This window comes from Grammomys surdaster, unplaced genomic scaffold (assembly GCF_004785775.1).
Source record: "Grammomys surdaster isolate TR1022 unplaced genomic scaffold, NIH_TR_1.0 125702, whole genome shotgun sequence".
NCBI lineage: Eukaryota > Metazoa > Chordata > Mammalia > Rodentia > Muridae > Grammomys > Grammomys surdaster.
Window position 1 is genome coordinate 488,378 of NW_021620537.1, and position 14,666 is coordinate 503,043.

Consider the following 14,666-nt stretch of genomic DNA (forward strand, 5'->3'; position numbering starts at 1 on the left):
CACAAAAAATTAAACGTTTTAGCTTTTGTCTAAAATGGCATTAAATTGCAAAAAAATATTGTCACACATCAAAAGATAGACAACAGAAGAAACGACGGTTTGTTTGATCACCTTTTAACAGGGTTGACGTGCAGCCGCCCACTCCACTCTCCCTTCTTTCCTGTAAGTTTTGTTTTCTTTCAGTTGGGAATGGAACCCCTGGCCTAACACGTACACTTGGAAAACTCTACCCAGTGAGCTCCAGCCTCAGAATTTCCTCCTGATTTTCTTCAATTACATAACTGACCTAAGACCTGAAGAGAAGTTCCAGGGAGTGTAAGGCTCCTTTCGGTCTTGCATGACAACCGCAGAGCAAATGTTAATAGTTGCCTGTCCTATAACTACTCTCTTCTTTGCTAGCACAAACTCTGTTTTGTTCAAGATAACAATACGTACTGTTAAAGACAAGAACTACTATTCTCTCACAAATACTCTTAGTTTCTTACCAGGGCACGTTGCATTTATTAGATGGAACTGCCATTGTAAGGACCTAAAAGGCCCAGTTCTCTCCAAGGACGTGAAATTGAAAGTTTACTAGCTGGAGGTTATGGAAATGCTTGACTTCAAAAGGAGAAAGGATACTAAGTTGGTGTGTACTTTTGCCTTTGTCCTTCATTTTCTTTTTAATTTGAGAACATGTGTGTGATACCTAGTGGTTCAGAGGCATCTTGAAACATCAAAGTGAAAGCTACATGATAAGAATTGCAAAGCAGAATCTAGTGGACAGTGGGTTGATCCCCGGGATAGAGGAAGAAGGGAGACAGAAAAGGAGGGAGAAACAAGAAAGAAAAAACAAAGACAGAAGGAGGATGGGTTTGAAGCCATCCTCGGGTACTTGAAGCCAGTCTAGGTCACACGAGGCCTTTTCTCAGAAAACATTAACTAAATTAGCTGAGTGCAGGGGCTTATGGCTTTATCCCACTGCCAGTAATTGGAAGGCTGAGGCCCTGCCAGACAGTAGGTACTTAGGAGTGAATGAATGCATAACCGGGTAGGAACCTTGTCTGTCTTCTCCACTGTCTCTCTGAAATGCTCTCACATACCTTCCCAGGGGATGTGAGATATTTCTAAATATGCCTCAGATGACCACAAGCCACCGCAGGGACTGAACCCCTCAGCACCTACTCAATGACTGACACACAGTAGGTCCCCAACAGTGAGTCAAGGTATAGTAGAGTAGGGGACAATAGAGACAATCCTGTTCAGCAAAGGTTGTAGGTGTCTGCCCATGCAAGAGGTAGCCCTTGACACCAGACCCCATCCAGGAAATCCGGGCCAACGATTCTATAGCATTGGTTCTAGGTTTCCTCTTAAGGGACTTTTTGTCCATGCTTTTCTGAGGAACATTTTTCCATGCGTTTCTGTCGCAGATACTCGCCGAGACGCCCTGGGAGAGAATCAGGGTGAGGTGAGGCGCAGCCCAGGGGGCTCCTGTTCTGCTAAGAACTTCCACTGACCCTGGCTTGGTGCTTAGTGAGCAGCCTCCAGGGTCGCTGTTAAGAAAGCCTCCGCAGCGACTCCACCCAGAGGCGACTCCCCGGCCACCCTGCAGGGGTCGCTGTTCGCATGAGAACCTCCGCAGCGACTCCACCCAGCGGTGACTCCCCGGCCACCCTGCAGGGGTCGCTGTTCCGGCGAGGCCGCCCCGCCCCACCCCCACGCAGGCCACGCCCCCTCGGCCGGCTGTTTTCCGCCGCGGTTGAGCCGCGGGGCCGCTGTGGGTTCCTCCCGACGCCAGCTTCGCGCCGGTGGCTTGCAGCCGCTCGGCGACGCGACAGACCCAGCGTGTGAGCGGCGAGGCGCGCGCTCGCCGGCGCCGGCCCTCTGCCCTCCCCCTCGCCACCCCCTCCGCCTCCCTCTCAGGAAACGACAGCTGCGCGGGGCTGGCGCCGCCTCCCGCCACCTACCACGTCCACCCCGCCGTCGCCCGGCGCCCCAGCCCGGCCGCGGCGCTCCCCGCCTCCCCGCTAGCACAGCCGGAGGCTCTGCCCGGCTGCCGCCCAGCATGAACATCATGGATTTCAACGTGAAGAAGCTGGCGGCCGACGCGGGCACCTTCCTCAGCCGGGCCGTGCAGGTACGGCGACGGCGGCGGCGGTTGAGGCCGGGGTGGTGGCGCCAGGGAGGGCGAGGGGAGGGCCGGCCGGGGACGGCGTCGCCCGGGGTACCCAAGGCCTGCCGATGGGCGCGGCCTGGTGCCCCTGCCCCGCTGGCCGTTTCCGCCTCGCTCGCCCCACCACCGCCGGCCCCCGCCCGGCGAGGCGAGTCGGGACGCGGCCCAGGGCGTCCTCGGCCCGGGACATCTTGGGTTCACCCCGGGGCGGAGGCCTGGGTGCCCCAGCCGGCGAGGCAGGGCACGCCGAGCACCTTCTCGCCACCCCCACCCTTCCCTGCGCTCGCTCTCGCCCTCCGGGCCGCGTCCAACCAAGAAGGGAGTTTCCTTTTCCTACCCCTCAACGCAGGGGAGCTGCCAGCTCTGTTCCCACCAGCCATCTCTCTGTCCCTGGTAGGATTGTCCCAGAGCTTAGCCGCCCGTGGGGGAAATGGAGGTTGCCTGTCCCTGTCGGTGTCCCAACTTCGCCAAGGATGCAGGACACCTGGGATTAAGGGTGCTCTGACCCATTCCCCAAGTGGGCTGTAGAGCAGGGCTGAGAGGACGACATGATTCACGTTGTTGTGTCCTTGGTCACATTGGTATGCTTCAGGCACACTTGGAGGGGAAAAGTTCACTGCGTCTTCTTATTCCGTGATCAAGGAAGTGTCAGCAATAGGGAACTTGGGCAGATTTTTACAGTCAACACCCACATTATGCAAACTCAGTTAAATCTCCGAGCAGATGTAAATTTCACAACATGGTTCGTAAACAATCTGGAATTGAAGTTACTGACATAGGGTAGCTAGCAGCAGCCCTCTGTTCTGTAAGGAGAAAACAAAAGTAATGTCCCATGTGCCAGAATCCCACCGAACCATAACTCTCACGTGTTGCTTGTTCCCTTTAATTTTATGGGCACTGTGAATACCATACTGCATTATCCTTGGCAAAAGAACCGGTCAGTTCCCCCAAGTAATGACTGCCTGTCTTACGAAAAATAGTATGACGAGCAGTTTGCTGTGCATTGAACATATCAGCCGCAGCCCCTCTCTGTCACTTTGCCAGAGAGGCATTGTTAACCCTCCCTTAAAAAGGAAGCAGACTCAGAGGGTAAATAACTCGCTTGACTTGCCTGGCTGGTATACAACCAAAGTTGCCCTCTGACCCACTACTACACTAGAAGCTGATCCTTCCTTCAGAATGAGCAGCGCAGGGTTACGGTGTGGAGAAGAGCAATAAGACGTGGCCGCCAAGGAACCTAAAGATCATTTGGTAAAATCTGAACACTTTATTACCAACAGTGAGTAACTCTTAGAGATGGGAAATTCCAGCTCACTTTTGATTCCCTGGACCAATGTATTGAGTGACAAGCTCACAGCCATACTTAACCCTTCATCCTCCTTCCTCCCCAGAAATGTGTGATTCAGTAATTGGGGGGTGAGAGGAGATTTTGTTAGACCTAACATTGACTTCAGTAGAGGCCCGGAGGCTGTGGTAACTTTTGTTTAGTGTTGCTTACCTGTTACTCTGGGTACTTAATGAAAATGTGACACTACATAATGCACAGTTTAATACAGCTATGTGTCTCAGACACTTAATACATAATAATTCAATCTAAACTATTGAAAGACTCGATTTTTAAAAGTGACCTAGAAAATTTCATGAAAAATGCACTTCTCAAATGAATTTTAGTTGCTAATTGTTTCCAGTGCTTTAAAAAAAAAGTTTTTTAAGTTGTATCCTAACATGTAAGGTGGCAAATAATTTTCTCTTCAGCCTTACTCAATCACATGTTCCATGTTTAGCTTCACTGCTTAGCAGGCAATAAAATCAGAAGAGTGTTTTTCCTCACGAACCTTACCGTCCAGCAGCATAGCCTATGAACATACAGGTGGTGGAAGCAGATAGGGCACTTAGTAGGGGTGGTGGCTGCCATGCTGTAGTGCCAGGAGAGTCTGGCATTCCGTTCTAATAGGATGAGGCACCAAGAGACCTTAGTGAAGTAACGGAGACACAAGTAGTTGTGGTTTCTTGATGTTTGTTTGGTTTTTATTTTGGAAGAAAGCTATTCCAGACAAAAGAAACAAGTTCAGAGTCCTGGGGAGGCCAGGTGGAAAGAGCTGTGTCCACAGGACCAGCTAAGGGTGTTTGTGACTTGGTTGACAGTGTCAGCTGTCAGATTAGCCCTGGAGTAGCAGAAAAAGATGTGTGAAAAGTAACTCTGGATTGTGACTTCAACCATTTATTAAGGAGGGGATGGAAACTGAGATTTTCCCTGTGTCCTTTTATGTTGTCTATCAACATTACTTACTGAAAAGTTATGGTCAAACTAGTTCGAGCTGTAGTGTTTCAGAAGAAAAGACTGGGTAGTTAAAAGCAGATTAGCAGAATGTTGATGGTTGTTGAAGCTGCTATTTATTTATTTATTTTTATTTTATTTATTTATCTATTATGCTTTTATTATGCTGCTTTTCACTACACTGTTAGTTTTCTGTTTGTTCGACACATTCCACAGTATTTTTCAACTAAATTTTCAAGGAAAAAAGGGTGTTTCTAATGTGAAATCCTGAGGCTGGCATATTAGTTTACAATAAAGCACTGTTTTCTTATTCTAGCCTTCGTCAATAACTGAGTTACTACTCTGAGCTATGGTGATACCGGTACAGTGCCAAAGTGCCAGGTTTCATGCCAAGAGCAGTTAAGAGCTGTGCAGTGACTCTTTATAAGCAGAGTAGTAGGGAGAAAGCTTTCTCATTTTTAGATAATTTCCTTTCAAATAAAATTGTGCTTTAAGAAAGTGAGCCATTTCTGGTCAACCTCTGTAGGTATGGACATTTTGCTCAGGCATTTTATTAGAAATTATTCTTTTGTTTTAAATGGAAACATGAGTTCAAAACTATTCAAATATATAAATAGGTAGTTAAGTCTTTGTACTTTAAAAATATGTTAGGGTAGAATATGTATAAGTGACTAAATTTCACTAACTCGTCCAATGCCTAGTATAATGCTTTCAACTCAAAGACAGTCCCTTAAAGCAGTGTTTAAGGACAGAATATAAAAATTTAAACCTTCAGTCTTTGTACCATTTTGTTGTGCTACAGATGAAATAGTGTGGAAAAGTGGGTATCAGATTATGCTTTTTGAGAAGTTGGGCCCCCAAGTATAAGATGATGTGAAATAATCCTATTTTTGTAAGTTTAAATTTTAGTAAATATGTTTAATTACTTCCATTTAGAAATATAGTGTTAGCAATGTTACTGCATATCTTCCCCAGCCCGGGTTCCTACTGTTTTCTTAATCCAAGATAGTAGTTAAGCCAACCTTACTTCTGTTATTAACTGGGTACCCTGTGAAGAAGCAGAGATTGGTCTACAGTACTCTAACAAATACACAACACAATAAAGCACGGCATGGGTATATTTGGATTATGATAGTAAAATAAAAACTACTAACTTCTTGAGGTCAGCTTAAGTCAAACAATTAATTATTCATTCCCAATAGTAGGCACCTTAGCCAGTGTTAATCATTCCAGTCCTCACGTTTTTCGTCACGAGAATTATTGTTCTTACCAATAAGGTTTTGAAAATGTTTGATAAAAGAAAATGTATACCTTAGTATATGGGATTTTTAACACAAACTAAGCCCTGACATTAGGGAATTCAGAAGCATAACAAAGATGCATTCTCTTCTGGGGGTCGGGGAGCATTTTAGAAATAAGCTGGGCATGGTGCATATACCACAATGCCCAAACTCGGAAGAGGAAGGCAAGAAAATGGAGTTGAAGGCCATCCTGGGTGTCCATACCTCAGCTGTCTGCCTCTCAATAGTAACAACAATAATACATTGTTAAAACTTTGAGAACTAGCGAGGCTATGTTTACTGAACTGTGAAGCATAGGTGTGAGTATAATGAGAACAGGAATGAGTGTGAACAGAAGGTAGAGCTTTTCCTGCTTCTTGAACACCTTGTTGGGGGATGGCAGTGGGGCTCCTCCGGAACTGTTGTCTAAACAGCTTCTACATTCAGACTCATGTGGAAAGTTTTCTTTTGCCAGTGAGGAGTTTGCTGTTCTAGCTTTGAGGGTTTGTTTGTTTGTTTTGTTCATTGTCTTCTGAACTAAAATAAACCTACTCATTTTTGTAGATTCCTACTGTAAGTCACTGTTGCAGCTTGCTTTCTATTGCTGTGATAAACACCATAATCAAAACCAACTTGGGAAAGAAAGGGTTTACTAGTCTTACAGCTCACAGTCTACCAGCCACTAAGTTTCTAGTCATTAGAAATACTGTCACAAAGCTTTCCTGAATCCTAACTTGCCTCAATAAACTCAGTGACTGTATCTTGAGTTTCAATCATAAACATGTTTTAATAGTTTCTAATCTGTACCTTTAAATCTAGTATCACTAAATATGTTAGACAAAATTGACATTTTACATACTAAAAGGGGGGCCTGTATTTTCATAATTCTTAGATAATACATCTCATTTAGTTCTACTTTGTAAGAGAGACCAGATCTTCTTATTAGAAGAATACTTCATACAAAAAATTAATGATGTTGATTTTTCTGTTATTAATCTATTCTTTAAAAGTCTGTTCTTGGATATAATGGAGATTTCTTTACAGAAACGTGTACTGTACATAAAAGCGGTAATGGTGAGCCTGTGGAAAGAGCACCTGGCCGTCATCAGAGGGAACGCTGTGTGCCCCACAGCCTGCACACTTAAGTCTCTGCGCGGCTCATTTGAGACGACCCGCTCTTACTAGGGATGCTGTTCCCCGTCCCAGGGTGCCACCCCTGCTTTTTCAGGCTCATTCTTCGCCAGTGATGGCGTCCCCAATTCTCCTGATTCCTCCTCTTCCAAATAATTATTCTTCTGGACTTATTCTTCTGGATTTATTATGCCACTCAGAAAGAAATAGTCAGCTATGTTGGTCTTCTGTTGAGTGTCTTTAAACCTTTGCATCCTTATTCTGAAATTGTTTTATTTCTTCCCTATAAAAATGTTAGATTCTTAAGAACAAAAGCTTTACCTGTTTTGTTAGGACTCTGAGTGCTTACCCTAGTACTAGCATTAAATAGCTGCTTAGTATTGTTGAGGTCCAGGGACATGGCTCAGCCAGTAAGTCACTTGTCACCAAGCCTGGTGTTTGAGTTCCGTCACCACAACCTATATGACAGAGGAGAGAACATACTTGCAGGCTGTCCTCTGACTTCCTGCCACTTGTGTGCATATGCACATACACACTAAATTAAACATAATTTTACATTTAAAGAAACAGTATTTGTTGGAGGAGTGAATAGATAAAGGAAAAAATGGCAAATATTTTAAAAGCTAAGAGAAAATTTTCTTGATCATCTTTTAAAACTAATGATCACCTAAGTGTGTTTCCTTTCCCTCTGTGCTTTCTGCGTTTTACCTAACCATTGGAGGTAAAGTTTGAATATGTAAAGTTCTAATACATGCCTCTCCAAATGCTTAGAATCCTGAAGAATAAGTAAAGACTCCCTGCTCGTCCTAAGGACTCGAACACAGTTTACTTGCTGATCAGTTTTACTTGGGATCAGGGCTTGCCATTCTTGCTGCCCAGACCTTGGTGACAGTACACTGTGCCCAGTGTGGTTGGCGGGTTTGGGAGTCTCACGGCAGTAGCTTTTGCACTGCTCTTTGCAGTTTATTCACTAAGGTGACCTCTGGCCTGTGTAGGATTTTTGGACAAGGCTATGAGAGCCATTCAGCTAAGAGTGCTGATAATCCTTTGGGAGTATTAATCCAGGAAGAATGAGGTCCAAAGAGATGGATATAAAACCCAGAGAAATAAAGCAAAAGAAAGGAGTGGAGGCCAAGGGGTGAGGGAAACATTCTTCAGTTAACTAACCATTGAGTCGGTTTTCCTACATTAAAGGAGAACGCCGTATATTCTAGAGGAGAATTACACATGACATAGAGCCTTGGATATCACATCTGTTGTTAATCTAAAAGTATCCAGAAGGCTCCATGTGATGAGAGACCTTTATTCTCTATTACATAGACATGGCTGCCTTTCCTTAGCCACTAACACAGCCTGTATAATCAAAATAGGTATGTTGAATGTATTCAACTACATTTTCTGGTCAACACCTACACTTTGGGCCTGGAGAGATACCTCAGTGAATAAAGATGCATACACTCTTGCAGACAGAGGACCTGAGTTCAATTCTCAACACCCATGTCTGGTGCTGACAACTCCCACTGGTCCAACTTCAGGACTTCCAGCACCCTCTTCTGGACTCTGGGCACCTACACTCTCATGCTCTCTCACACACACATACTTAAATTCTTTTTTAAAAATAAGTCTTATAAAAAATAAATAAATCTTATAAAAAACTACTTCTGCTGTATGAATAATGTAGCAAAAAGTAGCCTATGAACACATTGTTGGAGCGAACTCTGAAGAAACAACCCACATGACACTTGCTCAGAGGATCCTATAAATGTGTACCTTGGGCGTAGTTAAACTTACAAGTAATACATAAGTTATAAAAGAATTAAAATATTTTAAATTTGAATAATATTTCTAGGCTCTAAGCAGATTTGTTTCTATAAACAGTCTTACTTAATCCTCAAAACATTTCTTGTTTGGGAAGCTGAGGCAGGAAAAAGTCAAAACCATTCTGAGCTACACAGTAAAATCTCATCTCAAAAGAACGTATTGATTGTGTTACTTTTATGATAGATGATACAAAAGGAAAAAGTACTGAAAAGCTTGCCCGTGTCAATTAACATACAGTCAGCATCTGAAGTCCGAGTCAGCCAATCCAAGCCTTAGTCTTTATTAGGAATGAAATACTGAATCCATCCCATGCAGTTTATCAGAGGGCACAGGTAGTCATTGTAAGCTCTGAGGTGGGAGGATGGATGACGGACCACAGGCACAAACAGCGCTAGTAAGCAGTGACTCGTAAACAAGTGGAGTGATTATTTACGTGTCTAGAATTGTTTGCAGTTGATTTTTCCTCTTTGGCAGTTTCCTATGTATTTGAACTGTGTTTATATCCTTATATTCTTATTTTAAATATTCACAGTTCACAGAAGAAAAGCTTGGCCAAGCAGAAAAGACAGAACTGGATGCTCACCTGGAAAACCTCCTTAGCAAAGCTGAATGTACCAAAATATGGACAGAAAAAATAATGAAGCAGACTGAAGTGCTGTTGCAGCCAAATCCAAGTAAGCCCCTCTACTTCTCTCCCGCCCTAAGTGTTGCTAGCCAATGGTTTTCAGGTTGAAAATAGTGTATTTTGTGTCTTCAGGGTCTATGGCTTTTATGTATGTGATTTAGGTTAGAAGGGATGGTGGACACTTCTGTACACCTCCTAACAAAGTTAAAATTTGCATTACATAGGCCTTCTGGGAGAACAGACATTTTAAGTTTGACATTTTCCCATAACTTATTAAACTTGGTTTTCAGACAAGCACAAAGTGTTGAGAATCAGTCAGTAGCCTTGCACATGAGATGTGCACTGATTTTACAGAATGGAATGGCTAGGTGAGCCTCGTATGCAGCCTAGCAAGCTGACTGAAGTGGACCTCCAACTAGAACCAAATGTATTGACATCTAGTCCCATTATTTATTATTCAGTTTACATCCCGATTGCAGCTCCCCTCCTCCCAGTCTCCACCTCACATGGCCCCTCCCCGTCCCTCCTTCCCTCTCCTCTGATAAGGGGGAGTCCCCCCCACAGCAACCCGCTCTGGCACATCAAGTCACTGCAAGACTAGGTGCATTCTCTTCCACTGAGGACAAGGCAGCCCAGTTATGGAGACAGGATCCACAGGCAGACAGCAGGGTCAGGGAGAGTGCCGCACCCCCAGCCCCTGAGTTGTTAGGAGTCCCACACGAAGACAAGCTGTACATCTGCTACATATGGGGGGGGGGCCGCTATGTCCAGCCCCTGTGTGCTCTTTGGTTGGTGGTTCCATCTCTGGGACTCCCAACAGTTGACTGTTGCCCTTCTTGTAGTCTTGTTAAGGATCAGCTCTTTAAATACCAAATCCAAAGGGCAAAGGCTTTCCTTTCCACACTGACATTGTGAGCACATTCTAAAATTCCATTGTCTTAAACTCCAAGCGTTATTAAAAATACTAGTAATTATGTGCCATTATAGTTAAGTTGTTAGAAACTTTAAAAATTCAGTATGCAAGCCTTGAGTAAGACTTCATGTCTTTGGACACCACAGACACAGTACAGTGTTTTTTGCTCATTAACTGACATTTAAATTATATACAGCTATACTTTGACACTTCTACTGGTTCTTTTTCTACTCAGGGCCCCACACATGTAGAACAGTGTGTATACAGTTTGTTTTCTGAATGACAAGTGCGCTCAGTGACTGGCGGGCCAGGGGAGGCGTATAACACAATATCCGTTCCAGCCTTTTCTCCTTTGTTTCCCAGGAAGTAAATCAGGGTGATTGTTTTGTGCTCTAGTTATAAAATTACATGGACTTAAAGTAACCTTTTATCTTTCCTGAAAGTCCTATAATTTAGGTATTTTTAAAGAACTATGCATAAATATATAATGTTTTAGCAGAAATGCCTGCAGAATTCCAGTGAATAACCTAATGAAATGAAACAATACTTACTAATATAGTACATATTTATTCACTGAATCAAAACAATGTAGGATTATTCACCTTTTAACTCTTGACCATATAGGTATAAAGCAATTAGAAATGAAAGTCATAATTAGAAAATTGAACCTGGTCAGTATTTCATGGACAGATATTTCAAAATGACTCACTTTGCTCTTAGTAAAGGTTTTGGAGTTTTGTTCTTGTTTTGAGGTAGGGTCTCTCTATATAGCTCGGCTACTTAGAACGACAAAGTAGATCAGGCTTGCCTCAAACTCACAGATAATCTTCTGCCTCTGCCTCCAAAGTCCTGAGACTAAAGGCATGCTCCTGGCTAATGAAAAGGTTTTTAAGTTCTGTTTTACAGTTCTTGTGGTTTTACAGCAGACTCTGCCAAAAAAAAGAAAGTATTATTTTGAAATTCTCTAATTCTTATATTTTATGTGTTAGAATTAACAATTTAGCCAACTTCTGAAGTATTTCCATTACTATTTTTTGGACCTTTAAAAAAAGAAACCAACCAAAAACCAAAAAACCAAACCTGTTCACCTGTAATTTAGGAAGAACCCAAACATCAGCTCTGATTACTGCATGTTACTGCATGTGTCTGCACATGTGTACACCCCACCCCACCAATAACAAAAGATTTTAGCTGACAGACTGCTGATCAGTCTGAAGACTGCTCCAAGGCAGGCTATGTCCTTAAGCTCTGCTCTATGTTTAGACTCTGGAAGAGAATCACATGTTCATGCCAAAGGTTGTCAGAGAGGACTCTTAGACCTTAGATACTTTGTATCCATATTTCCCTAGCTACATACCCCTGATTTTAAAATCATAAGCGTAATTTCAGAGGAGGTTAAAGGCAACTTCACTATATACTAAATTTATAAATTTCCCTTCCAAAATGTAAGATTTCAAAAAAATACCCAAATAGCAAGTTTGACTTTAGAATATTTACTTTTGTGCCTAGTTATATTACTAGATTTCTGAACTATAACCTTTAGAGATTATATAATTAGCCAGCATATAATTAGACTTAAAGAGACACATTTGAATAAATGCTAATTTTGTATTTTTAAGAGGTAGTAAGTGACTAGAAGAGGAACAAACTTTTTAATGTTGCTAGTTTATTTTAAACTCTCTCCATCTATTCTGGTTTGGGGAGTAAAGGTCTTTGCTGTGCAGTGGCCTCTAGCCTCGGATGGCAGCGTTCCCACCTCCACCTCCCGTTGCTGAAGTTGCGGGCCTGTGCCACCATGCCTGGCTCTCTCGCTCTCTTGAAACATTGATATTCTTAACCTCTCTCCTAGATGCCAGGATAGAAGAATTTGTTTATGAGAAACTGGATAGAAAAGCACCAAGTCGTATAAACAACCCGGAACTTTTGGGACAATACATGATTGACGCAGGGACTGAGTTTGGCCCAGGGACAGCTTATGGTAAGTCCAAGTGGAGGACTTTCTGAATGGAAAGATTTCTGTATTTAGATTTTACTATTTAAATATGTCAACATGTGATCAAATCAGTTTTAACATCAAGTTTATTATGATAAAATTTTGATGAAAAAATAGAACATTCACATCTCTCTTAGAAAAATTAAATGAATTCCTGTTCTTATTGGTCTGACATGACCTGTGTTATAGTACTAATTGTTATAATGTCTTAGATTAAAACTTTCAGTGCTTATTTATTTTATATTAAAAGTGCTTCACACATAAATGTTTGGCCAGACCACATTGCTTTGTTTACCTTTTGGATGTCAGCACCCAGAGTATGTTAAGGAGTCACCATCCCTGGATACGAAGAATGCACTGTGCTTTGTGAGTTTACAGCTAACCCAGCTTTGTTAGTTGCTGTGCTTGCTCTGTGTGCATCTGTGTGAATGTGTGTGTACATCTGTGTGAATGTGTGTACCTATATGGATGTGTGTGTGTGCATCTGTGTGAATGTGTGTGCCTGTATGGATGTCTGTGTGCATCTGTGTGTGTCTGTATGAATGTGTGCACATCTGTGTGAGTGTGTGTACCTATATGGATGTGTGTGTACATCTGTGTGAACGTGTGTGCCTATATGAATGTGTACACATCTGTGTGAGTGTGTGTACCTATATGGATGTGTGTGTGCATCTGTGTGAATGTGTATGCCTATATGAATGTGTGTGTGCATCTGTGTGAACGTGTGTGCCTATATGAATGTGTGTGTGTACTGCAGTGTTTATGCACAGGTCAAAGGACAACTGGCGTGTATTATCTCTCTTCTGTCATGTGAGTCTCAGGGATCAAACTCAGGCTGTCGGGCTTGGTAGCAAACACCCTTCCCTATTAAGTTGTCTTTGGGCCTACATGAACCTCACCATGTTTCTATTATCAGACCTAATTTTCTTATGACATAGGATTAATTTAGATTTCTGTGACTAATATTCTGCTTGTGTTAGAAGGAAATAAACCTAAATATTATATAATGCCATTAACCACTTGAATAGCTTTTTTAATATATGTAATGTTAAAATATTTATAGTATATCCTTTGATTTCTTTGAGAAATCTGAAATTATTAAATTTGAAATTAAATTTACTGCTAATAATAATTGCTAATTTTAGGGAAACTCCATGATTTATTCATGATATATTGCTTGCTTGTTCTAGGCTCTTTATCAGAGATAGGTAGGAGATTCTAGGAGAATATGAATATTAAAATATTTTAGATATTCTCTTTTTTTTTAACCAATTTTCACTTCTAGTAATTCTGGTAAATGTATCTGGTAATTGGAACTAAACTTTAAGAATCTATTATAAGAAAAAGTGGCTAAAAATGTGTATCCCAGGCATTGGGCTAAGCACAATATATTTGTAATTTTGGTAAATCCTCATTTTTTTAAATATCTTTTGGAGTTTTGAGACAGGGTCTTGCTTTGTAACATTGTTAGTAGTAGAAATTCTATTGTGCCCATTTTAAAAATAAGAAATTTAGGTTTGAAGAGACTAAAGAATCTGTGAACACTTTGGTAACTATTCAAATGCAGATGTCTGTATCCAGAGGCAGGAGTTGTTACCTCTTTACCAGTCTGAACCTAACCTCATTTGAACATAAAAGGATTAAGATCTGCAGAGCCCAAGCTTATGGAAGTAGAACTGGAAATAGAATCCTGATGTGTGGCTTCCCTTCTGTGGCTCTACTCTCGACCTCTGCTTAGCTACTTTAATGTTTAAATGTCAGGGCCTGCCTCTGGTAAAGTGTGAGTGAGTAAGTGACCTCTCTTTCTCCCACTCCTTCCTTCTCTCCCCCTCCCCCCCTTCCTTTTCCAAAGAGAAAGGGTTCCTTTGGCTCACACTTCCAGACTACAGTGGGGTCATGGCTGGAAAGTCACAGCAGCAGGTACCTAAGAGAGATGGCTCATTGCATTTGTGTTAGAAGCAGGGATGAACCTGCTTTCAAAGGGTTTTTTAAAAGCTTGCAGTCCCTGCCCAGAGGAAAGTCCCACAACAGAGAAGATATATCCTACCTAAATTAACACCCCACCTCCAGGCATGCCCAAAGGCCCTCTCCCAGGCAGTTCTAGATTCTGTCTTGTTGACAATTAACACTACTCATCACTCCTGGCTTATGATAACAAAAACGAGTGAATTTTAAATGTCTTCACGCTTTCCAGGTTTGATGTATAGGGTTTCTTTTGAGCCATGAGACAGTCTAGTAAGTTCAAAAAGGTAGAAAGAAACCCTTGTTTTGGACCAACAAAAACACACAGGTCCATGGGTGCTGATTGCTCATGGACAGGAGCCTAGGGAACGGAGCTGAGAGTTACGCTGTGTCCCAGTCTGCCAACATCTCCAGGCTGCCCCCTGGTGCCTCAATAGGAGCTTTTCTTAGGGTGTAAGTAAGTCTTAGGGAATTTGAGGTGGATATAGATGTAGAAACTGGACAGACTGTG

At 42.4% G+C, this 14,666-nt stretch overlaps 1 protein-coding gene across 1 annotated transcript in view; it reads left to right on the plus strand.

The window, feature by feature from the left end:
• Window positions 1-1,738: 1,738 nt before the first annotated feature.
• Sh3glb1 (SH3 domain containing GRB2 like, endophilin B1) overlaps window positions 1,739-14,666 on the plus strand; it is a 32,853-nt gene continuing 19,925 nt past the window's right edge. Inside the window, exons 1-3 of the mRNA XM_028788124.1 lie at window positions 1,739-2,116; window positions 9,195-9,336; window positions 12,050-12,178. Coding sequence (XP_028643957.1) covers window positions 2,045-2,116; window positions 9,195-9,336; window positions 12,050-12,178 — 343 coding nt within the window. The 5' untranslated portion in view covers window positions 1,739-2,044. The remainder of the gene's footprint in view (window positions 2,117-9,194; window positions 9,337-12,049; window positions 12,179-14,666) is intronic.